The sequence below is a fragment of the Chroicocephalus ridibundus genome, chromosome 12 (genome assembly GCF_963924245.1).
Source record: "Chroicocephalus ridibundus chromosome 12, bChrRid1.1, whole genome shotgun sequence".
In the NCBI taxonomy this organism is placed as follows: Eukaryota; Metazoa; Chordata; class Aves; order Charadriiformes; family Laridae; genus Chroicocephalus; species Chroicocephalus ridibundus.
The window spans coordinates 9,706,023-9,730,371 of NC_086295.1; the positions used below are offsets into that span (position 1 = coordinate 9,706,023).

The 24,349-nt window shown below is 46.0% G+C and overlaps 1 protein-coding gene and 1 long non-coding RNA gene across 6 annotated transcripts in view; both read right to left on the bottom strand.

Annotated features, from left to right (window-relative positions):
- Positions 1–8,069: 8,069 nt before the first annotated feature.
- Positions 8,070–11,656, bottom strand: LOC134522420 (uncharacterized). Its single transcript, XR_010073053.1, has 3 exons — positions 10,849–11,656; positions 9,225–9,590; positions 8,070–8,434 (listed from the first exon to the last, which is right to left on the bottom strand). It is a non-coding gene; the product is annotated as an uncharacterized LOC134522420 (long non-coding RNA).
- A 2,502-nt stretch (positions 11,657–14,158) lies between these two features.
- The window catches only part of LOC134522451 (somatomedin-B and thrombospondin type-1 domain-containing protein-like), a 35,514-nt gene continuing 25,323 nt past the window's right edge, over positions 14,159–24,349 (bottom strand). For all 5 annotated transcript variants that reach the window (XM_063350132.1, XM_063350135.1, XM_063350133.1 and 2 more), the window contains 4 exons: positions 22,629–22,823; positions 21,683–21,761; positions 19,832–20,008; positions 14,159–15,075 (listed from right to left, as the gene is read on the bottom strand). In XM_063350132.1, the coding sequence (XP_063206202.1) occupies positions 14,958–15,075; positions 19,832–20,008; positions 21,683–21,761; positions 22,629–22,823 (569 nt within the window). In that variant the 3' untranslated portion in view covers positions 14,159–14,957. The remainder of the gene's footprint in view (positions 15,076–19,831; positions 20,009–21,682; positions 21,762–22,628; positions 22,824–24,349) is intronic.

Genomic DNA, 24,349 nt, shown 5'->3' on the forward strand with positions numbered 1-24,349 from the left:
TTTCAGAAATAATTCATTAGCTGCAAAAACCTTCTTTCATGTCTCAGGAGATGAAACAAAAAATTAGCTATTTTACTTTTCTTGTTAATTCCTTCCTTTCAGTCTCCTTCAGCACCTTCCCCTTTCCAGGTTGTGAAGTTGAGATATGAAGTCTTAAAGATAGAGACCATGGAGACGCATTTCAGATGAGCTCTCGGCCAGGTACCATAAGATGGTACCTTCTTCTAGTTCCCCTAGTAATACTTTACTTGTGCATAGGCTTTTCTGAGCAGGGTTTCTTGAACTGACACATAGCACTAAGCCACAGGGGACCGAGGCAGAGGGACTTCTTTTACCTGCAGTAACTCTAACAACTCCATTTTTCATGGCGTGAGGAAGACCCAGGAAGATTATTTTCTCTCTCCACTTTACCTCCTCTGCTTTTGATCCCAGAAGAAAAGCAACACACGTAAATGAACAATAAAGGGAAGGAGGAGAGTTCTGTAGATGTTTTATTCAACCTCATAACACCTGAGGAATGTGAAACTAAATTTCCTGCAATTTCAGGGCTCTGAAGGATTGAAGGTCTTTCTGAAAGCCTTGAAGAGCACCAAAGAGCTCTGTGCTGGGCTAGCTCTGCACCTACCCAGGCTGCTCGCTGCAAACCTGGATGAACCTCCCTCTTTCTGCACAGAAGTGACACAGCTGTCTGAAGCCATCCCTGTCCCAGCAAGAGACAGAAACAGCCACACTGAGTCCAAGAGGGCTGTTTTCACCCTGCTGACTCTCTCATACACATCTCAGCTTTGCCAACAAATTCAAGGAACTTCCTTTCTCCCAGGGCATGGAGTTGCCTTAACATCTAAGTAAAACAAGACAAAGATGTGAGTGATTTGCTTATTGTCCTGGAGAGCACTTGGCTGAACTGCTCATCTCCAGCAAACCAAATACACTCGATGCCATCTGCAGACAGCATCGTGTGCTGCTTTGTGCACCCATCACACCTCCATCTCCAGGCAAGGCAGCACCGGGGGAGCAGATCTGGCAAAGACGACAGCCTCTGCTCTTCTTCCGTGGGAGCCCACCCTCATGCTCACGTGCTCCCGCATTCGGGCTGCCTGTCCACCCCATCCCATCCGAGCTCTGCACACTCCTTCACGCTCCCATTTCTCCCTCCAGACGCGGCGGCTGTGTCAGGTGGCATCTGGGAGGGAACTCATTTTTATTCCTTAGCGGTTTGACACTGAAATTAGATTGGGTTCAATTGCTGGGACATTACCACCTGTGCTAATAGCCAAAATTGCTTTCAAAGACAGACTGCAGTGTTTTGAATTTGGAGAAAGATTGCTGTCCCTTTTAATTACATTTTCTGTCCATAATGAGACAATTATAAGCATTTCAACAGCTCCCAGTCATCAGCCTTCCACTGTATGAGAGCACAGGAGAAAAAGGCAGCCCCACCTCCCCTCTTCTCTTTCCCCTCCCACCCACTAATTTCTTTGAGCAATTCTCAAGTGTGTCATGTATATTCATCTCCATTCTGGCAGAGATCCTAGGAGCACTTAGATTGCCCAAAGCGTCCTCAGGTAGCCATTGCACTACTCCAGCTGTTGCACTTGAGGACCAAACTCCCCGTTTCAGTGACCTTCAGAGGGCAGCACACATGTAAAGAGCAGCCAAACCCCACCTACTCACTCCTCTTTTTCACCTAAAGTATATATATTTACCAATCAGGAGTGTTGAAATCAAAGATTTCATTCATATGTGGAGAGAGAGAGAGGGAGAGAGAATATCGTCTCGGAAGTAAAATACCGCAGGAACACAGAAGATGCCATATAGGACCAACGCTGGGCTATCTGCTCCGGTGGTCTTTTCACAAAGGTCAGTAGCCTCAGCACTAGAGATGCTGTTGGAAAATGAACTGTTAGCTCAGGTCCGTGCTATATGGTACCTTAGCTCTGGAGGGCTGATTCCTTCCGGCTGGGAATCCTTTCAGCTTTTGAAACCTGAGCCTTGTAATCATAAGCAGCATCAAATGTTATTATTGTAAGATTGCATAGCACCGCAAATAAATACTGCATTTAACATACCAACGTAATGAAGTACAAAGCTCTAATAAAGAATGAAAGTTTATTTAAGGCAATATAAACATATTGCCATTAATCCATGGTTCTTGTACCCTACGAACCGAGATGCTGGAGAGCAGCCATTGTAAGCGCATGAATTTAAAGGCCTCCCCACATGCAGGCTGCCATGATATCTCTTTGCAAAGTCACAGGGCATCTTAAATGACCAATGAAGATACTCCAACTTCCCATGGGTCTACCACAAAGATCCCAGTTAATGAGGCCCAGCTGAATGCATGGAGGGCGTGTGTCCTTCCCATATGTATTCAGGAAGCCTTTGCAGAAAGTTGGAGAAATTCAGAGGAGGAGAGTTTCAGGTGCAAATCTGTAATAACAGACATAAGAACAACAAAGAGCAAGAGCTGATCAGGGTCTTCCTTCTGTTAGCCCAAAGGCTGAGCCCCTTTCCTTAGTCCCAGGGTTTCCAAAGGCCAAACAAGCCCTTGAGACATTTTAACATAACCCTGACGTATCCCCAGCTGTTCCCAAGGTTTTACAGCACCTCCCTAATGGTGGGGACAGCAGCCCAAGCGTACAAAAGGGAAAAGAAGTACTTGCTGGTTGGATGCTACCAGCTGCTTTGGAGCTGGGATATATTGAAATATTAAGGGTGGCAGCCGCCTGGTTACAGCAGATTGAATGGCCCTGTGTCGGGCACATAGAGGAAAAAGAAACCCTGCTAGGAAAGCAGCTACGCTGGGCAATGGGACCTTCAAAGGAATGCAGACCGGTTTATATGTGGTATACATAAATACACAAATACATATACCATGGTATCTACACCCACGTGGGATGATGCTAGGGGAGCACAGAGAAGCGAAAACAGGAGGAAAAGCAAGAACTAGATCAAGCCCTAAGTTTAGGAGTGGGAGCAATCAACAAGTCAGGGGCTCCTGGGGTGCTTGCACAGCCCTGTGCTGCTCTGCCCGCAGAGCCCCTCTTACCCGACGCGCTGCAGGGGAGAGGCACAGTTCTATGGCTGCAAACGTTACCCACACTTGGGATTTCTCCACTGAGACACTCTTGCGATCAGTGTACCTGGCTTTGTGGTGCCGAGAGACTGGAGAACAAAGAGCTGGGACTCCTGGAAACAATGAATTTCCAACCAAGCTGGAGGGCTCAACAGGTCTTCAAACCAAAGTCATCTGCTTTACGTTTCTTTTTTTGCACAGCTTCTAGAAAATAAGTCTGAAAGGATTTGCTAGGGTTCAGAGCTCCCCAGCTACAGCTCTGACACGATGACAGAAACTGCATGTTAAATAGCTTCCATCAAAAACCCCAAGCGGTGGGGCCTAGACGGTTGTGCAAGACTCTTAACAACACCCTGCCCTTGGGGAAACTTCACTGCGAGCCAGCTAGATCTAGGACTTACCATCTACCCAGTTAGACATGAATCATTGTTGTCTGATTAAAGATGATCTCCCCAGTACTTTTCTGCCTCAACCGTGCTGTTTTGACATACTAGTTCAAGAGCTGTCGCTTTAATTAGAACAATGAGTGCTGATGCAGAAAACCATCAGTAGCAGCAACAACAACAGAAAAAAATTACAAATCCCCAACTCGTAAAAACAGAGCTTTAATGAGATTAGCGGAGATGGCTGGAGGAGGTTGCACACTGCCTATACACGCAGGAAGAAACGAGCATGCTGCCTGCATCCAGAGCATCCTGCTGAGGGACTCCGAGCCCTTCACAAAAGTGGTAAAGTTTACAACCCCCGCTTTGGCAGCTGAGAAGATGAAACGGAGAGAAGAGCTGCAGTCTCAGGGGCATGCAGGAGGCCAGGAGCTCACCCCAGAACCAGGGTCCAGGTCTCTGCGCCGTGCTGCGGCTGGCAGCACTTGTGAGACATCAAAGTGCTGAGGCTGATATCAAATTATTGACATTTCCAGCTAAGGCAGCAGGTAGCAATAATCAAGACTTGCTACTCAAACTTTTTTTGGGGAGGAGTTGTTCTTTTCAAAGGAAATGGCTTCTTGCTAGAAATAAACTTTCAATCTCTACTTATCCTCCAAATCTCCTTCAAGTTGTTCATGCTTTTATTTAAGAAAGTCTTCACAGACACCAAAGCTACCCAGTTTGTAACACCTTTCAGGCTGACCCAAGATTGTGCATTCGGGTTGGAAAAAAACTAAAAAAAAAAAAAAAGCCTTAAAAAAAAAAAAAAGCCTTGCTTTTGAGACTTGAATTTAGCATGAAATGAAAAACATTCATTCTCACCAACCTTTCTCACTTAGAAAAATGTCCTCAATGGCTCCTATCCAATTCTGCTTCCTAAAAAAAGAGGTGAGAAACAGAAATGCCCTGTCCCCCCCCACCAAAGCTCTCGGTTTTCACAGCTCACCTCTTGTTAGCCACCATGACCCACCACTTGTTTTGTAATTGTGCGATTCCTGTGACTTCACCCAACCACATCAGTGACCCTGGGCCTCTGCAGCTAAACTTGTTACCAAAGTGAATGAGCTGGGGGGAACGACACCACAAAAACGGGGGCCCTCACAGCAAGGAGTTTGTGACGCCAGGGCTCAGTGACAGGGGTTTGAAACCCTCTGCAACTTTGGGATAAATTCTGAGCCAATTTATAATCCAGAGCTCATATTCTCCCAATCCTATTTACTAAAGCAATAAGAAATTGCACTTCCCATGGCACCCTGGGCATATTATTATACTATGTAATTTCCTTCTGTGAAAACCCAATTAACTGTACAAGTCTGTACCCATTCTGCCAACTATATCATTTTATAATTTCAGAACAGCAGTGCAAACTGCCGGGGAGTTATCAGTAAGAACTGTTCTGCAATAATTAATAGATGCAAAGATTTTAAAAAAGAGCAAAATAGGCACACAAATTAACACAGTTAATTATAACGTAGCTATCTACAGACCCGGGATCTTGTGTAAAATGAATTTCCTTATTAAGCTCTACCTTCTCCCCACCATGACAGAGGTCAAGGAGGAGACTGAACACGAGATGATTTGAGAACTGGTTTTGATTTCCCTCTGTTTGTACTTGAAGGACAGAGATCTGAGAGCAAGCAGGTGGGATTGTCGTTTGGGAGCTTAAATCATATCTGACCTCGCTTCCCTCTCGCCTTTGATCAGGAGGCGATGGAGTCACGCTGACAAAAACCTTCCATAATTGACATTCTCTCTTACCCTAGGCACCTAAAGCCTTTTGCAGGTCTGGCCATTTTACACCCTTCCAGACCCCTTGTGAGTCCAGGGTGGACACTACTGGCCCCACCATGTAGCCGTCTGCAGCCCCCTTGGAGACCACTGACCTCTACTGGGTTCCTGCCCACACGATGCTGGCTGCTCAAAGCACGGAAGGCAAATTTTTCAGCTTTACCTGACTTGCCTCAGAGCCCTTGGAAAATCTACTCCCACCCAGTTTTGTGGAAAGCCTCTGGTCTGAGCCATTGAGATTCTTCTGAGAATGGCAGGGTTTGGTATAAGACAGCAACACGAAGCAGAATATTAAAGAAGAAATTCTGCCCCGCTCTTGAAACCTCTGCAATTAACAGAGTTTGACCATCTACTTGTCATACTCATTCCACATAAGACATTTTCCCCACGATTTCAAGTAAAGGGCTGCTTCTAATCATCTCAAGCTCCTCTCTGAGACCCCAAACACACTGAAGTGATGGGCTTTTTAATCAAATCCTGCAAACAGCAAGCGAGAAGACAGCCCCAGAGACAGAGGAAGGAGAGACCTCTTCACGTGCATTGTCTTTTAGTTTGGCCCCAGGCTGTGCATTTGTGGAGAGGGTTAAAGGATTTCTTTGGTTTAAAAGACATCTCAGTCTGCCACACACTCTTCCGTGGAAGTAAGAGAAAAGTGCTTTTGCATATCCATGAGCTAGAAGGAAAACTCTTTATTTATGCTACATCTACCCAATTCTTACCAAAGATGCACAGGAATGAATAAATCCTCCGCAGGCGTACAGGATATATAGAAAACTGGATGATCATAATCCTGGAAAATGCATTTACTCAATTGCACAGCTTCCACATTTCCCAATAAATTACTTCAATACAGTCATTAAGCCATTTTTACTGAAATGTACTACCATAAAGCAAACATATTTGCCATTGCATTTGCACAATTACAGCTGTTTAATAAACCACTCCCAATACATAGATGTAGCAACCACTCCTGCGTTGTTGCATTGGAAGCCATTTCTGGGTGCTTGAAATGCCAGATTGAAGCACATTTGGAGATCCAGAACATGACAGAGCACTTCTCATGCTCCCTATTAGCAGGGCAGGTCCTCGCCCTGCTCCTGCCCTTCCCTGCCAGCCTCTTCCCACCTGGCATCCTTCCTCCCCCTCACCCAGCAGGCAGAGGGCACCGCCCAGCACTCCCTGGGACACTTAGGACTCACTGAATGAACTTAGTCCCGCAGAATCGTAGAATGGTTTGGGTTGGAAGATCATAAAGATCATCTAGTCCAACCTCCCTGCCATGGGCAGGGACTTGCCTACTTATGGCTCGGTGGTGCTCAGTGAAGCTCATCTGGCAGTTGTGTGGTGGGGAACCCTGACACGTATTTGCTGTTCCCAGCTGTCCCAGGCAGCCAGCAGATGTGCTGCCCTGTTTCCCCCCGTGCTGTGCTCCCTTCTCCTCCAGGGATACAAGAGACACGCAGGTCTGCTGCGAGTGCACCGCTTTTCTTCAAACTCCGACTCAGGGCAGCTGCGATCCATGGTGACACGCCAGTGTGCAATCCTCTTTACTTCAGGGACACCAATTACTGATTTCAGTTATGGTAAACGCTCCCCTCTCTCCCACACCCACAACCAACATCAATTTTATTGTACTTGGGTTTTTAATTGTCATCTCTGTTTCCAGGAAACTTCTGTTAACCACCATTAATATTGCAAATCTAAATGTAAAAAAAAAAAAAAAACAAAGAAACACTTAATGGAGCTGAATGAATTCGCAAACCCAAAGCTCCCACCTGCCATCAGTCTGTCCGTGTTTTAACACAGACATTAAGCCACACAGCCGGTATGATAGAGAAATCTCCACACGTGCCCTGTGAGCCCACGACCAAGGTTTGATGGTTAGGTGTTCATGATTATACACAGGTAGGGCCACCATTTGCAAGGAATAGTATCAATCCCAGGGGATTATTTGCACTTGAAGGAAAAAAGAAAGAAAAGCCCATACACATAATAAACAAACCAAAATCACAGCTATTCCTGAAACGCTGATACTACGACAGGAGCCACACGAGATACAAATGCAACTGCCCAGCCAGGCTGGGATGGACCAGGGAGACGTCCTAGGCCACCAGCCCGTGGCCCAGGCTCACATACAGCCTTTCTTCTCCCACATTCAGCATCTCCAACAGTGCGGTCTGTCTGCTGGATCCTCCTTCGGTCGAGTTTACTACTGACTTGCTGGCCAGCAGCTCCTTATGTGACACGAGAAGCGCGCAGTAAGTTCTGCCCAGTGCTTTATGGATTAGGGTAACATAAATATTGAACTACCGCTGGCAAACAGAAACTACTTCAATTCAAAATCAAACCAGCTCAGAGTGAACTGCCTCTGGCCCCTCGGGAAGGGGGAGCTCTGTGTGCAGGCACAAAAGAGCAGGCATCTGCCTCGTCCTCTGAGCCGTCACCAGCCAGGGCTGCTCGCACGGGAGATACCCGGCTGTCAAAGGAGCTGCGCTCCGGTTGGTACCTTGCTATATGGTTAACTCGACCAATGTAAACAGCCCCGCTAAATTCAAGGGAATTGCTCTTCAGAGTACTTAGAGACTCACGTTAGGTTCAAGGCTTTCCTCATTAAAATTGAGACCTTCAAAAACTAAAAGGAGGCGAAGATCTATTGGCTTATTAAAACAAGGAGACTGGAGGAAAAAAGGAAGCGTGAACATTGCTTGATAGGACCTGCCTCTCTATTCTCCAAGTATATATTATTTTCAAAGAAAATGCTCATATAAGGAAGCAGTGTAAGTGGGTAACGAAGACACAGTGATGCAGACAGGGGCACTGCTAGGGCTGGCTGGGCTAGCATATATACTTACTTCTCTGTTTTGACGTTTGCTGTTTGACGGCAAAAGCTTAACCAGTTTTTGGAAGCCGAGATGTTTATGTTCACCAGGTCCTGCAGTTCACACTCCACTCTTCTGGGGCAGAAGGTGGAAATTTTGCAGATTCTTTTCCACTATTTTTTTTTTTCCCCCTGCCTTTTTCTTATCAAAGCGTGTCTCACAGGGCGGTAGCTGCCAGGGAGGTTTTCCGTGGCCAGCTGCTGACACCCTGCCCCTGGCAGGGCAGAGGGGTGGTCTCGTGTGTCTCTCCCAGCAGCCAGGCAGCTCTAAAGACAAGAAGAAGAAGAAACTGTGTCTTACATCGGAAACGTTAATATTTCATAGACCCGTGCTACTAGCAGGCTTATGGGTATAAAGGGTCGTTTTGTGCAGAGAAGACTGCAGCTCATTTTGGCAACTTCCCAGCTGATGAGAATTTCATTTTTAGGGGAACCTATTCCTGAATAAAGCCCCAATATTCCCCCCACTGCCCAGAGCGTTCTCCCTTTCTCACAACAGAGCTCCTTTTCTGTTTGTTTAGTTGTTAAAGGCAAGGAGAGGCAGCTTTACCCTGCATCTGTCCCGCCCCCCGCATACAAGCCCTGGGTGGCGGTTGTGCCCTGGGGGCTCGTGTGCTGATGCCTTTCGGGGTTGGCTCTCAGTCCTCAGTACACGCTGTAACTAAGACTCTCCAGCCTAGCCAGCATAATAAACAGTGGTGCTTTTCTTGGAAGTATTTAAGCTTTTTTCCTGCCTTAGAAAAATGAGTGACTTATGACTTTGTTCCTAAATTGGGCAGATGACATTAATATTCAGAGTGCAGCATGCAGAGGAGCTCAGCGCATGAGCCCATGTACCTGTCAGGATTCACCCTAAACAGGCAAACCAAGGGGAAAAAGCCAGGGAGAACACAAGCTCCACGGCCATGGGATTTCATAACTACCCATGATCAGCTCTTTCCACCAGTGATTACAGGCCATTTTTGCATCGCTGTGCCCAAAGGAGCACAGTCAATGCCCAAGGGAGAGAGGTGGGTGAGGAACTCACGTGAGCCTGTGAGTTTGTGAAACTACTCACTCATTTATCCCCTTGCCTCGGAACCGAGCTTGAAGCCACCCTCACTGTTAAAGCATTTCAGGGATCTGTTTCCACATCACATGCAGCTGCTAGACGGAGTTAAAACAGAGAGAGGAAAAATAACAGCACCCTGTTGTCACATTGGAGAAACCCAGGTTCTCCAGCTACCACCCTTCTAACGCAATCGAGGACTGTTTCCTGGAGATGCTCTCCTGCATCCCGCCATTTGTCCCAGCAGCCAGGACACAGAACTGGGTGATGGGCGCTGCTTCAGGGGAGCCCACCATGGCTACAGACACACTCGTGCGCGGGGGGAAGGCGTCCAACTGCACTTTGTGCTCTCCAACAGCAGCTCCGAGCGTTCGCCTGTGGGTGAGCAGAAAGGCACAAGATTAGGCAAGCCAGAGCAGCACCAGCTTTCACCCCCAGCAGAAGGGGCCGAGCAACTCCCATTTTTCAGACGGCCTCTGCTCCGCCTGCTAATGGCTGAAATACGATGCAAGGAATAAATCAAGAATTGGTTAATTGGTCTGAGGATTGTTATGAAAGTGGAGGAAGGTGAAAGCCCATTAATTGCTGGCATCACCCTGCAACACCCTTCCAGTAATTCAAAAGCACACAATTAGTAGCACAGAAAGGCCACGACAGAGCTCAAGCAAAACAAGCACCGAGCACAGCAAGTAACAGCAAAAAACCAATGCACAGGACCAAGGTGATGCTGAGCTCTGTGCAGGGATCAGCTCTTCAGCCCTGAGGATTAGGGAATGTGATAAAAAGGAACCTTGCATCTCATTTCCAGCATGGACCAGGGTGTGGAACTCATGGTTTTGGGGGAGAGTGGGGTCACACACTGTGCCTGAACTCATGAAAAGAGGGTAATATCGTGATACATAAACTGCACCATGGTTCCATATTTCTGCCTTTCCAGTATCAATTTAAGATGTTTACAAGATGCAGCCAAGCACGTCCTGTCCTGAATGCGTGTCTGAGTCCCACTAGTGTCACAGCGAGTTGTGTACACGTGTCACGGGACGAGAGCAACTGGGGTCCCACAGCCCAGCAGCCTGCAGACCCTGCACTTCCCGGGGGATTTGAAAAGGTGGCGATTCGCAGAATACATAGAACAGCCCTTATAACTGGATGCATTTCTCCCAGCTTGAGAATGGGAGAACCAGTGTTTAAAAAGAAAAAAGAGGTCCCTTGCTAGTAATTTTGTTTTGCAGTTTTAAGCTGCAAGAGACATATTGAGAGAACAGAATAATCTCTGCTGGTTCAGACTCCCCTTTCTCACCTCCACTCGCAGTATCACAACTATCACCAAGCAACTAATTTTATAACTGGAAAGGACTTCAGAAAAAAACTTCACTAAAAGAAAAAAAAAAAGCGTCAGTGATCTTAGTATTTAAATACTCAAAACATCCAAAATTAAGAATAAAAAAAAAAAGGTTTGAAAAGCTAAAGATAACAGAATAGTTTTATTTATGGAGAAGTATTGCTAACTCCTACCTTTCAAACAGAACGTACTCAACTCCTCTGGCCGCAGAGCAAAAGAAACAAAAGTTTGTCTTTAGAGCAAAAAGGATATTGAAGAAAATGACATTTTTTTGTTGTTCTTTTTCTTTACCTTTGGCTCCTGAGCTTTCTGGGCACATTTCAAGTCTTTTTTTTCCAAATGCATAAGGGCTTTTTCCTTAAAAAAGGAAGCAGATCCTCATACATTCAGGTGACTGCAGAAGCTCAGACCCACGTGTCATGACACTCTGGGAGCTGACAGGCCCGATGAAGATCCAGTGGTGAAAAATGGTCTTTTACCAACTTCTGTTTCAAATGGAGAAGAAAACTGTTGAATCACAGGCTGGACACTACAAGGTTAGGGTGAAAAAAAGCAGAATTCTCCCAAGGCCTCCCTCTCCCTCCATCTCATGACAGTGAATGATTTCTCTATAACAGTGAAAATCACTTGGCTTCTTCAGCAGTTTGCAAAACAGCCTGGATTTTTGCTAGGCTTTTCATCATTAAAAATGGTGATCCTCAGATGGAGAGCAGAGGGAAGGGTAGGAACATCAGTCAAGCTTAATTTTCCTTTTACGTAAATCCAACTCACTGGCACTTTAGCTTTATTTGCTCTTCCTCTCATCTGGAGCCAGGCTGGTGCCTAGAAGGTGGAGCTGCACGTGCGCAACTGGCGGTTCCTCTTTATCAGTGCCCAACAGGGTGATTTATGGAAGATGAGGACTAAACTCCTGGCTTCGTGTACTTGCCGTGGGAGATGTTCTCCTGTTGATGCCCAATGGTGAAAGGTTTTTAGCGTTGTCATGGGAACGGCTGTCATCTTCGGTGAACAGCCTCTCCTCAACGTGAAGCTGCCTTGCTTGTTTACTGTACACAGCCACTTTTCAGGAGTATTTTGCCTTGGATTTCCAATAGTCTTATCTTCCCCAAAAAACAGGCTGTAGAAAATATGGAGATTATTGTGATGGATGATGATAAAACCCCTGGAGGAAAACAGGCAGGACCCAGTATGTGTCTACACCATGAGCTAATCTTCATTTGCAGGAAAAGTGATCTGACGGCTTCATTATCTTCTACTTAAAAGGCTGACTCTTGCGCGCTCTCTCTCTCTCACATGCACTTGCATTTCTCCTTCCTTCCCCCAGGAATTTGCCAACAGGATTTGTTTGTACAGTTACCCAAGGTGAGGAGGTGAAGCCAGCACACTGCACAGCCCTTTTGAGGATGTGCAGATGCACCGAGACATTTGCAATGTCTTGTTTCATCAAGTGATACAGCCCGTGTAGAACTATAGCTGCTACGAGGGTCCCTCATGGGATAGTTCCTTCATGCTCCTGCATCCCCAGGCTACGGTGAGAGGAGCAAAAGACTGGAAGTCCCACCATGCCACTGTCAGCGGCTCTTCTTAGGACCTCATGTTATCAGCTCTCAGGGACCAGGCAGCAGCAAAGAAAACCCTGACCAACAAGTCATTTGCCGCAGGAGCAGACTATTTTGTGCTTACTGATTTTGTATCACAGCTGTCTCACAAGCAGGACCCAGAACGGAACACTATCAATAGATAAATCATTATGGTCAATTCAAAAATGAGAGGTTTTTTCTGCAATATCTTCCTCGAAACAGAAACTTGAAAACAATGAGGGGGTTGAATGAAATATTTTGACTCTATATTTCAATCTTGCAGTAGAATTCCAAAATCAAAGATCAAAACACTTCACTTAGGAGGTATAAAAACATTTTACCACTTCTAAATCCCTGTCTTTCCTCTGTGTGCATCTATGAGGACTAATCATCAAATGTGGCATGAATTCACAAGTGGTTACAGTCAACCTAAAATGCATTTTAGGAAATTTACTGTCAGTCTCCGAAAAAATAAATCATCAAGCTCAGATTCTGTAGCAATCTGACCCAGAATTTTATTTCTGGGCAGCCTAACTTCAAGCTTCTCAACTTTCCACAGCTACCTTCACTCACTTAAGAGACTGAGTCTGCAAATTTCTACACATCAAATTTACATCGAAACTGACTGGAGTTTCCTACAGTTCCTGTAGGACCAAATATTTGACAGCAAGTACTGCGACGATCTAATAAAAGTCTCACACACAAATATAGTACAGCTAACGCTTAAGTACTCAATAAATTAAAGGGATTGTGATTAAGGTGCTTTAAGGTGCCACATTGTTTCACCGATTAGAATAAAAGCTTTTACCACTTGACACTATCATTTGTAACATTGCAATACATTCTTCTGCTACCCAGCCGGCTCTGATGTTGTAGCAGAGGGGCATTGGGGTGAACGCAACATTTGGAAGACTAAGTTTTTTAAGCGTTATTAAGCAAAAATTCCACCCTTTATAGCTTCAGTACTTAATTCTGAAAGCATCTGATAAGAGCATGGATTCATCTTGTCAAAAATTTGGGTAGATTTTGAAAGCAAAAAATGTTTCCAGTACCTGGCTCCATTCTCCTCCTGAAATGAACAGCTGCATCTTTACGGTCCTGTGGCCCAATACAGGGCTTCTGCAGGACAAAGGAAACCTTCCAATGACTAAATGCTACTATGATTACGTATCTCCACCAAGAAAATGAAACTGGCTTCCAGCTTGACAGAAATCCTCACTGCAAGAACCGAAACGATGTACTCCAGTTATTTATTCCCAAGCCACGCCTCAGAGCATCGCACCCCTCTGCTCACAAACCAGCGAGGACCCCTGAGCAGGCCACAAGTTAGTTACAGATTTTACCAGACAGTGAAGCACAAGCCTTTTTTTTTTTTAAATCTTGCTACTCTGGGATGAGATCACCCCACTGTGAGTCATTAATCCACAGAGACAGCTTGTAACATACAATAAAAAGCAGAGCCTTGCTCTCAAATCCCTACTGTACTGGCCAAGAGGCATCACGCGCTTTCAGGCCTCTCAGCGCCGGACTACACATATTCCTCTAAGCATCTCAAGCACGCATCCTCAGTGCCCTTTCATATTTTCATGAAAGGCCCTCAACGTGGTCACTAGATGGGTGTCATGATCCAAACCTAGTCTAGAGTCAGACTCAAGCATTAAAACTGTCTTCTGGAGCCACCCCCAGCCACTCACCTGGGTTTTGACAAATCTAATTACCCAGATGCTCATCACTGCAGCACTCTGCCACAAAGCACAAGTCCGTTCCGTAATTTTGTTTCAGCAGATTCAGAAGTGTGTGTATGTTAAAGGAAATATCCCATCTATTTCTGCATAGTGGTAGGTCACGGTGCCGGATTTCCACCTGTAAATCCTGAGTAGAACTGGACGGCAGCGACTTTTCCTCCAATCTTACCTGCTGGAGCAGATGAGTCGGTGGCAAGATTGGCTGGAATAAATTAGGCAGGTTCAGGCGCTAAAGAGATGGCACTACACAGATTAATCAACGGACACACACTGGGAGAATGTCTCCAGTCGCCTTTATTTTCATTTATAGAAAAGTACGAATATAAATCAGCAGAATATAAAAAAATATTTCAAATATTTCCCAGTCAAAAAGACAAGACTATAGCTAGCCCTCCTGGTACAGCTGGGGTCACTTCCTATTTAGAGCCCCAGGACTGCACTGCATTTTTGGGCAACTCAGAGATGCTCCTTGAAACTTGAAGTCTAAGGGCTCTTTGATCCCCGGTACCTTCTACTCTCACAGATTTGAACAGACTCACATCTAAGTTTTGCCATTATCTCAGCAGCACAAGATTAACCCTCTGTAAGACTGAGGATCAATATGAAATGATGAGACCAGGGAGGGTGAAAACAAAAGGAAAAGATGGTCAAGCACAAGCAGGAAGCATCCACAGAGAAGTGCCATTGCCATGAAAAGAAGGCACTTGAGTCAATTTATCTTGCATTGTAGGTTCTTCATTGAGACTTTGGAAAAATAATAACTAAATCTGGGTTCATATGGCCTTTTTTGTCCGATTTCTTATTTCAAGAAAGGGGGAATTTGCAAGAAGTCATCAGGGTCAGACAGACCTCTCTCAGGGATGGATGGGCAGAAAGAGACTGGCACTTCACAGCCAGCCTGATTTCTTTGGAAACTGGGGAGTACACAGGGACAGAGAGGATTCAGGATGCCCCAGTACAGACAGCAGCCTCTGACATGGAGAAGTCATTGTTCTGCTTGTGGTTCCTACAGCTGCCACACGTTGGTGCCAGACAAGCCATCACAGCACTCACTTGCTGGGACTGTCAGGAGAAGTTAGATGAACAAGAAGCTGTGAACAGAAGGACAGGAGCAAGCGTCCAGCTGGCGAATTCTCTTCCAGGTTCCCTTGCAGCGAGGGTTCCCTACCGCCTGCCAGTGCAACAGCTGATTCCTGAAACACAATCATAAGAGGGAAAAAGTTCATGTGCTGCACCTCTGCTGCAGGACAGTCACTTGTACCGGGCTTAAATCACCCAGGAAATTCCATTTAGTTTCCTAACATCGATTTTCACTCCATGGACACAAATATGCCTTTCTACCATTGTAAAGAAGCAGCAACCACAGTGACCCCCATAGGATTACAATAGCGTGAAGTAAAGCCACAGTCAGGTGGGAACACTGCAACTGGAAGAACCCAAAGCAGCTCATACTGTAGATGTTAAGTCCAAAAGGATTCCCAGAAACATTCCCTCGGAGTGCCCAGCGTTGCATGCAACAACTCGCAAAGCACACTGACACCCCCGTAACTCCTGGGCTGAAACCCTTGACAGGTTGCACAGTGGGCAAACTACCTCTTTCTCCATTTTTCTTTATAACACCATGCTCCCTTTCAGCAGGCAGAGCTCTGTTGTCACCCATAGCCATCAAGATGCTGAATAAGTACCTAGCACGCAATACACAGCACATACACGTCTGTGTGAGAGGCGCAGGGACATGAGCATCTCCAGATAACCATGTTAGTGGAACACCTGCTTAAGCTTTTCTGCCTTGCTAGCAGCTACACACTGACACAGTTTCTGGGTGGCAGCTGGCTGGAGGTACCAGACCCACAAGTGTTGGAACAAGGTTACTCACATGCCTCTTAAGTAGAGGACAAAAAACCAACCAACCAACCCAACCAACCCTTTTCTCCCAGGCACTCCCATCAACACATTGACCAGAAGTATCCTATTAAAACAACCAAGCAGACGCACAGGCCGTTTTTCACAATCAGCAGCTGCACAAGCAATGCTGGCCTGATTGCCACAGAAACTGAAATTTTGCTATAGCACTGTGCCCCTCCCAGATTTTAGCATTTAGCGGTTTAAGGGAATTCCTCACATCAGTGTTTCCCAGCCCTGACCTTTGGAGAAGCACAAATACCACAACTGGATCAACTCTTGCCCTGTGCAAAGAGCTGCCCACAGAATAGCTCAACAGACCCCTAACTTCTGATTGGTTTATAGTTCTGTAGAAACTGGAATTATTACTCTAGCGCCACAAAGATAACCCTGCCCTTGGTTTAATGAGATGTCATGCTCCAGAGCAGGGTTTTATACATCACACATGGTTGGAAAAGGCTCACTGTATTTTTCTTCTGGCTTGGGGTCATTTCAAAATATCAGGATCTGCACAGGGAGGATTAAGATCCCAGATAAAGCACGCTGTGCATGGAACAGTCCCATACCCTTCAAAATTCTGGGCTGTGGCTTTACCTTTAAAAGGCTTTACTCCTTAAACACATAAGCTAAACTTGCTTACTGTCATCCTGCTGGTAGGGAAGGCAAATGCTGGCTTTGCTATAAATCAAGTCCATCCATCCTCTCTCTCTCCCCGCCCCACAAGCATGGGCGTAAACTGCTGCGGTCTGGACATTTACGTGCTACAGCCACCACATCTTGCTCCAGATGATGAAAAGCAGCTGATCCTCCTAGACACAGGTGGAGTAACAATTTCACAGATGTCAAGTCTGTGCTTTGTTTGTAGATCTTTCAGAAGACGATCCAAAATTAACAGATCAATTTCCCAGCTCGATGCTCTGCCTTGTTTATCTCAGAATAAGACAATTTATATCCTTCTAGAAGAAAGAAGCCAATGCAAGCTAGGTTATCCTAGCTATCCTCACCTGATGGCCACAGATCTGGCCATAAATCAAGGACTTTGGGAAACCTCCTGAGCTTGCATAACAGGGGTTAAAATGAACTAGCATCTTCTACAGAGTGGGAGACAGGTGGAAGGCACAGATAACAAGCATCTCTCTCTAACTTGAAGCATTTATAAGCCAGACTCCACTTAGACACAAGAAGATAATTAGGAAATACTCATCAAAATATACCAGCACTGCCGAGTTTATTTTAAACTCTGTCAGATGTTTTCCTTCCTGAGAGTCACTCTTGGAACAATATCTCGGGGAACTAAACGCTGGCACAAGCTGCCGAACTGACAGGGCGAGAAGCAAAGCGCAGGCACGGCGTGGGAGGGACAGCAGCAGCTGTGCATGCTTCCCCCCACAGCCCCGGCCAGCAGCCCCACAGACCCGTCCAGTGCGCGATGGCACACGCCAGCCGGCATAACCACCCCTCGGAGTTACCACAAACTGCCCACCTCTCCTGGCAGAGTTACACCAGCAAAGATTTCAAACTGAGGGTGAACTGAGCATACAGCCAGAGACTCGTGAGCAGATCTCGGCAAACTCAACACATGCTGCATCCTAGGCTCTGGCATCAGCTTGGGCCTCCCACCATCCTCTTTCTCGGGGCAGCCGCTGCTTCCCCATCTTCTTCCACCTTTCTTTACAAGCTTCACACTTATGTCCTCCACACCTGGCCAGTGAATCCCAACCTGAGGACCTCACCATGCGACCCCCTCACAGCACTGCTCCCTTGCAGGACGGCATGCTCAGATATGGCCACTTACTCTAACAGAAGGCAGAAGCCTTTTCACAGACATTTCCCTCATCTCACTCAATGGCTGTCCCCACCAACAATCCAACTTCTTCTCAGAGATCAGAGAGGTCAGTTTCCTCCATGCAACCTGGTAAAAAATGTATATTATTTCTGGAAACAAAATAAGGGACAGCTCTGTTCGTATGAAGAATACCTATAGTAAATACTTGCACTTGAGATGCTGATATCAAGAAAATCAAGCAAGATCCCCAGCCATGGACAACAACCTCCTTGACCCACCACTGTAAGGTCAAATAGTGATAAAGAACACCAGACCATGCCCTGAAGGTTGGGGATGGATCCCTATCTAGGGGATATGTGGGAGTTATCTAAAAGATCCATGCAAAGTGTAAGGGAGGCTTCACACACACAGAGAACGAGCAAGCTGCAGACCAGAGACATCATTCACGTTCCACCTGCCAGTCACTCATTCATCTCTGACAAAGCTGCCCAGCACTGCTGGTTCGAGGAGGCTTCCAGTGCACCTCCATTGCCTTTTGTAGATAGGAGCTTTGTCCTCTGCTCAGGCCAGCCCTGCCTTGTCCTCCAAGCCTACGCTACTACCCCGGCAATAAACCCAAGAGCACACACACAGTATCTCAGCTTGGCACACACACCAAGAGCTCATACCCGCCTAGAAAATACCACAGACATTACGTCATTGGACATTATAGGCAGTAACGCTGGAGGGGTAAAAGTTCACCGTGTTAAAAGTTGTTTCCCCTGCTGGCTCTCACATGCCTATAATGAAATGGACCCACCAGTTCATCTTACCTCCAGCAAGGCTCTGGGAACAATTTCTAGGCTCTGCTCAACTGGAATGGATTTAAACCACCTGCTGAGATGTGGGCTGAGTTCTGACTTCAGTGAACCAGTCACCATTCGCCCCAACTCCGTTATCGTTACCCCTTTCCAGCCTTATCAGCCTGCCAACACCTGACAATCAGATCATCATTCCTAAAGGACACAGTCCCATTTTCTCTGTGCTTCCATTCTACGTACCGTGCTGTTCACCAGATCAGGTGAATGAAAATGCCCCCCTCCTTTTGGAGCCCTATGAGGAAATGAATTCCTGAATATATTTTGCTTAATCTGATGTTACTGTCTGGCTCCAAGGTTTTGGTAAAATAACGCTATTGTAAGCTTTTATAACCATTTACATGTTGAATGCAGGTAAGAGCTACTCCTGGCCACACCAGTTAAGATTTTTTTCTTTATCTAAAAGCTTTTGGAACCTATGTACATAACAAGCTGAGGAAGGAAAGGAAAAGACTCAAACGTGACTTCCTCTTACTAAAAGCCTGAGAAAAACTCTGCCTAAAAAGGCCATTATTGGCAGTCTTGGTAGTGCAATACATTGTGCGCTTGAGGCCTGACAATCCTAGTTTAGAGTTTCTAATTCAAATGAACATGCTTACTGCAACATTTGTGTAAATTTTAAAAATACCCCTGCCTGGCACTGATAGGCAATGTTTTTCTCAGGCAGGGCTGCTAACCAGTTTCAGAGGATACTAACAACTAGCAACGGGGTTAAGAGTATCAGGATCAAAGCGATGCAGAAGCTGTGCCTCCAGTGACCACAGCAGAGGCATGGGAGCCAGAATCCCTCTGTTGCTGTCTCTGCCACAAATGTGTTTTGCAGCTTCAAGCCATTCCCTTCATCTTTGCTGGAGTCTGCCCAATTTGTACAACCTGGGTGGTCCCCATCAATTGCCCCAAAGCTTCTTCAGCTTTCCAGGGAAAGGATGCTGGAAGTGCAAAGATTTAACAGCACTTCCATCCAACCTCAGGTGCCAGCACATACCCCAGGTTCCCACGCCAGCTGCCACACACCAGAAATACTCATAAAGGGTCACTTGTAGAAATAAAATCCCTAGTGCTTAAAAATCAGAGACATCTGACAGGACTGTTAACCTTAGAAGGATGAATGGAGTGTCCATAAAACAAAAAAACTCCACAACTGTGCCACTTCAAAGTCAGTGAGATTTAGCAGACTAAGTGCAGGTACTCCCATACTTCAGTCCTGGCTCTGCCACTGGTTTAATACATGAGCTTCACCAGGTCATTTCACCTCTGCAAGAAACTCATGGTATGCAACGAAGACCAGTTATTAGATGTAGAGCACTCCAGAGAGCTGCATGCAGCGCATTATGAAATTGGGACAAGCAGATCAAGGGAGAAGAATTAAAAATTCAACACAGAAACAAAAGTTAAAACTCTTACTTCTTGCTTCCACTGCCATCCCCATAACAATGTAGACTTCTGGAGTCTAAAGCCGGGTGCTGACACTCCACACAGACGGTGTGGCCCTCCCTTAAATACTGCATCCAGTGAGTGTACGAGTGCTGGCTCTGCAAGCAGCCCGGTGTGATGGCCACAAGCTGGAATTCAACACAGTACCTGCAACCAAAATAAGTGAGTAGATTAGCTCAATAACCAGATTGAAGCCCTCCACAGGACTGAAAGAGCCAGACTAAACTGGGTGACCACAGATCACTAATTAAGAAAAAAAAAAAAAAAAACAACAAACAAACCCATCTACACCTAAGGTCAATAAAACCTGGCAACTGTCTTTAAAAACAGAGACACAGATTGGTCAAGCATTTGACTAGAGATGAAAAACCCAACAGATTTCAAGTCTGGCATCCATTTGATGAACCACACTTTCTCAATCACCTACTCTCAATTACTTATAATGGGTTTTGTAGAGCAACTTGTGACAGGAGCTGAGATTTGGTCTGTAATGGTTTTCTTTTTGATGATCTCCCTCTTAAGAGACAGAGTGAGGTTGTCGTATCTTAGTGGAACAGCTACCAGATTGACACAGCACTTCTGCCCTGCTCAGATTTTTCTGTGCTTCCGGTTTTAACCGAATCTGAAGAGGAAAGCCCGAAAGAACTGGCCTTGTTTGGACAGGAAAACCAAAGAAGCTCAGTAACCATTTATAAACACAGAAGAGAATTGGGTTCTAGTCTAGACTGGTTCTGTATCCGTCATCATGGGGATTTCCAAACACCTTTAAGTAGCACACCAAACCATGTGAGCAGTTTGCTTCCTCATCTTATCTGAGGGAAAGAGCAAGGGTAAATACACGTGCAATAGAGCTGTGCTCACATTTTTTCATTTTACAGGGAGAAGGCTCAAGTAATGAGGAGTCCAACGGAGGCTCAGGGTGAACAGATGCTCTTTCCTTCAGACACTTAAGTGGGATGGATGCACCCACGCACTATGGAAATACTTACATGTACAACAGCACGTGGAGAAATAAATCAACAAGTACATAGCTGCCTCATACTGCAAGAGCAGCTCTGGGAAACTCCACACAGTGTTTACAAGAATGGCAGCTCCCAACAAGAAACAGGCAAACTACCAGGGACTGCAACAAGAACCCCTGGGGAATAACCAGCTTGCAAAGCTGCGTACGAGGGGTTACAGGGTGAAGACAACCTTTCCCATCAGCACTGTGTCGCTGCTAGTGATGACCCCAACTGTGAAAGAGGAGGACTGGGAAGGCTGATGACAGCTCCCCTTCGTTTGAGGCAGCAGAGCACACACAGAGATGGCTGACATCTCAGAAGTTAAAATGCAACAGAGCTTTCTGCACAACCCTGCCTGTACATGTGCCATGCAATGGTGCTGCAGGGAAAAACAGGCAATGTTACAGCCAAGGGGGGCTGAAATGGGAGAGGGATGTACTTCCCACGCAACAAGATAGCAAACTCCACCCCCTGAGAATTTACACCATTTCTGTAAAAAAGTACAAACTGCACCAGATTCCACACTGGGAAGAGCTGAAGTGAATGGTCTTTGGCTTTTTTATCACACAACCTTAAACAGCAGCAATGCCATGAACGAAGAGCTGAATCTCAGTCTTGTACTGGCCTTAACATCAAGGCAGACCCACAACCTGCAGATGCACTGAGATACTGCTGCCGCGGAGGGAGAGCAGCACCCCGCTCTAGTGAAGCTGGGAAATGCAGACTCCGATCAGCAAAAGGCTGGGCCCGAAACTGCACCCAGGGAGACACTGAAGGTGGAGTATGACTGAGGCCCCATGCTGAGCCTCCAACTTACCCTGCTTTTTCATTGCCATCAGTCGCAGATCTTTTTTTCCTCGCTTTTCCAAACCCTCCTGTTGTAATTAACGCTGGGACTGTGTATATCAAAGAGAAAGAGTACATAGCGTAAGTAGCAATACTGCACTAAGGCTGTTTATGTCTGCAAAACAGTAAAGATGGGCCTTTAATGTAATACAAGGGAATCTGTATTGTTGACAGATGTTTTGCCTGAGCTGAGTACGCCTACTTATCAAGCACACCCAAAAGACAGAATGCAGAGGCAATATTCACTTAATGCTAACTTTCAACAGGTTTGAAGAAGCCAGTTGTAGCCAACATCCAGACTGGACAGATTTTGACCCCAAAATACCAGCAAAAATGACAAGCAGTTCTTCTAAAAATCAGTAAAGGTATGCCATGAAAAGCTGATTTGAACAAACTGAAATCAGGTTTTTTCTCCAGAAACTAGTTGGAGGTCTCCTCTGCCTGCACTCTGCTCTACTGCAGAGAACTCATACGTTGCCTATGACGGGTATTGCACCTTCGTGACTTTTTGCAGATGATTCATAAAATAATAAAAAAATACGTAAGATAAAAAAAAAGTGCTCAACACGCACTTACAGAAGTTTTAAACAGGCATAAATCTACCAACTCTATCAAAATTCCCAGAGATTTACACTCGTATAAGTGAGATCACAACAGGCCTCTAATATTTCACTTTTGAAACACAGCAGATCACAGCAAACGGCAGGCGCTGCTTTCAAATACTGTCCCGGGAAGGATATCTCTAAGCCGCTCTGTGAAGAGCTCAGTTCTCAGTTACACCAGCCAGGCCCAGAGCAAACATGCTGGTGTCTGAAAACAACCCTCTCCAAATACAGTAATGAAAAATCAGCTCTGCTGACTCAAACAAGAGTCCTCCCCCCGATTACCCAGACACTTAACGTTTTCAGGGGACTTACTCAGGGACTGTTTGCACTCTGTTCCTTGCTGAGTCCAGTACTCCACACAGCCAGCCCTCTCCTCCAGAGGAGGGCATGCTTCTCCTCCGTTCCTGGGCTCCTGGATGACGTGCCTCCTCCGAACGCGGTACGTTGTCTTGCACGGCTCTGCGCAGCCACTCCAGACACTCCACTCGGATACGACACAGGGGATAACTGGAGGAAGAGGAACAAACAGGGATGTGTAAGTTACAGAAAGGATGCCAGTGACATGCCTTCTCCAGAAAAGCTCAGTACAACCTTCCTTATTTCACACCTGTCCCACAGTTGTGTGGGGCAGTTCCCAGTAGCTCTGCTCCCAGGAAACTACCTGCCCAGAAGCTCCAGCCATCCAGACTAGTCTACATGGGGCCAGTCATCTCCCTCTCCTACACCACTGCAAGCCTCCCCTGCAAGCTGGGACCTGCACTGGATGAACTGAGAAAAGTTTTAAAATTAGACGAGGTCAAATTGAGTGGTACGGGAAGAGCTGGATAAAGAGCAGGAGGAAGGGGAGGGTGTTGTAGACCCTTCATGCAGATAAGTCCTGAAATCTTACTGACTTCTCTTGTGAGATGTCACACAACAAATGATGACCAGCCACGGAGTCTGGACCACCACATGGCAGGCTGGAGTTGAGTTCAAAGATCAAAATGAAATACAATGGCTTCCACTTTGTACATGTTGGAACCAATCCCAAAATGTTTTGAGGATGTGACTCATGACTCTAAATTTTGGGAACCTGCACTAAGTAATGCTTCAAAAATCTTCACATCATTGAGCATCCCTACTTGCTCCCACATAGTATCCATGCTGCTAAACTCCTAAGCTTTGGCCTCCGTGCAGCTAAAGAAATGTCTTCTTTCAGCATTCAACATTCCATCTGTTCAGTCTGAAACACACTGGTACCATTCCCTGTGTCACATGTCCCATTTTGTGATCTCTTCCCCATGAGCATTCCCATAGTTGAGTTTCATAGGATTGAATCTTTAGAGAGAACTATCAAGAATAACACAGGAATCACTCAAGCACAAGACCATTCATCTGCTGGTCTCTCTCAAAGGCAACCTGGAACCACAGCCCATGATATACTTGATCGGTTGTACTTACCCAACATAGTCTAACCATCAGGAACAATACCTTTGGAGAAAAATACTTGCAGGTCAGCATAGACTCATATATTATTTTTCCCCCACATATTCAGTTGGCTACAGCCCCTCTCCTTGCATTTCAGTATTTTGTGACTGAGCTGGACCAGTGTATGACAATACACCACAACAGCACTTCTAGGGACATCAAACTTCAGTCGTACCAGGGAACAGGTGTCTTACCAGGTTTCCTGCCTTGCTGGTTCAGCCACTGGGTGCCTCACACACGGTGACCAGCTACAGGCCAGCACACACCACCTTTCAGACACTAAGAGAAGGGCTTCACTTGCAAGCTACCTTCTATCAAAGACCCTGTGAGTCTCTCAGAGGCAATCTATCCAAGGACAGCAACACTTGACCCATGACGCTGAGCTCAGGCACAAGGAATTCCTCGGTTCTGAGTCCAGCTCCACTACTAATCTATTCCTCAGTTTTAAGATGCGGATGAACTCATTCAAATCCATTAAGAGACACTATGCTCAGCCATTTGCACTCTGATTTACAAAGGCACTCAAAAGCCTGAGTCCCACTGACTTTATTGGGACATAAGCTGCT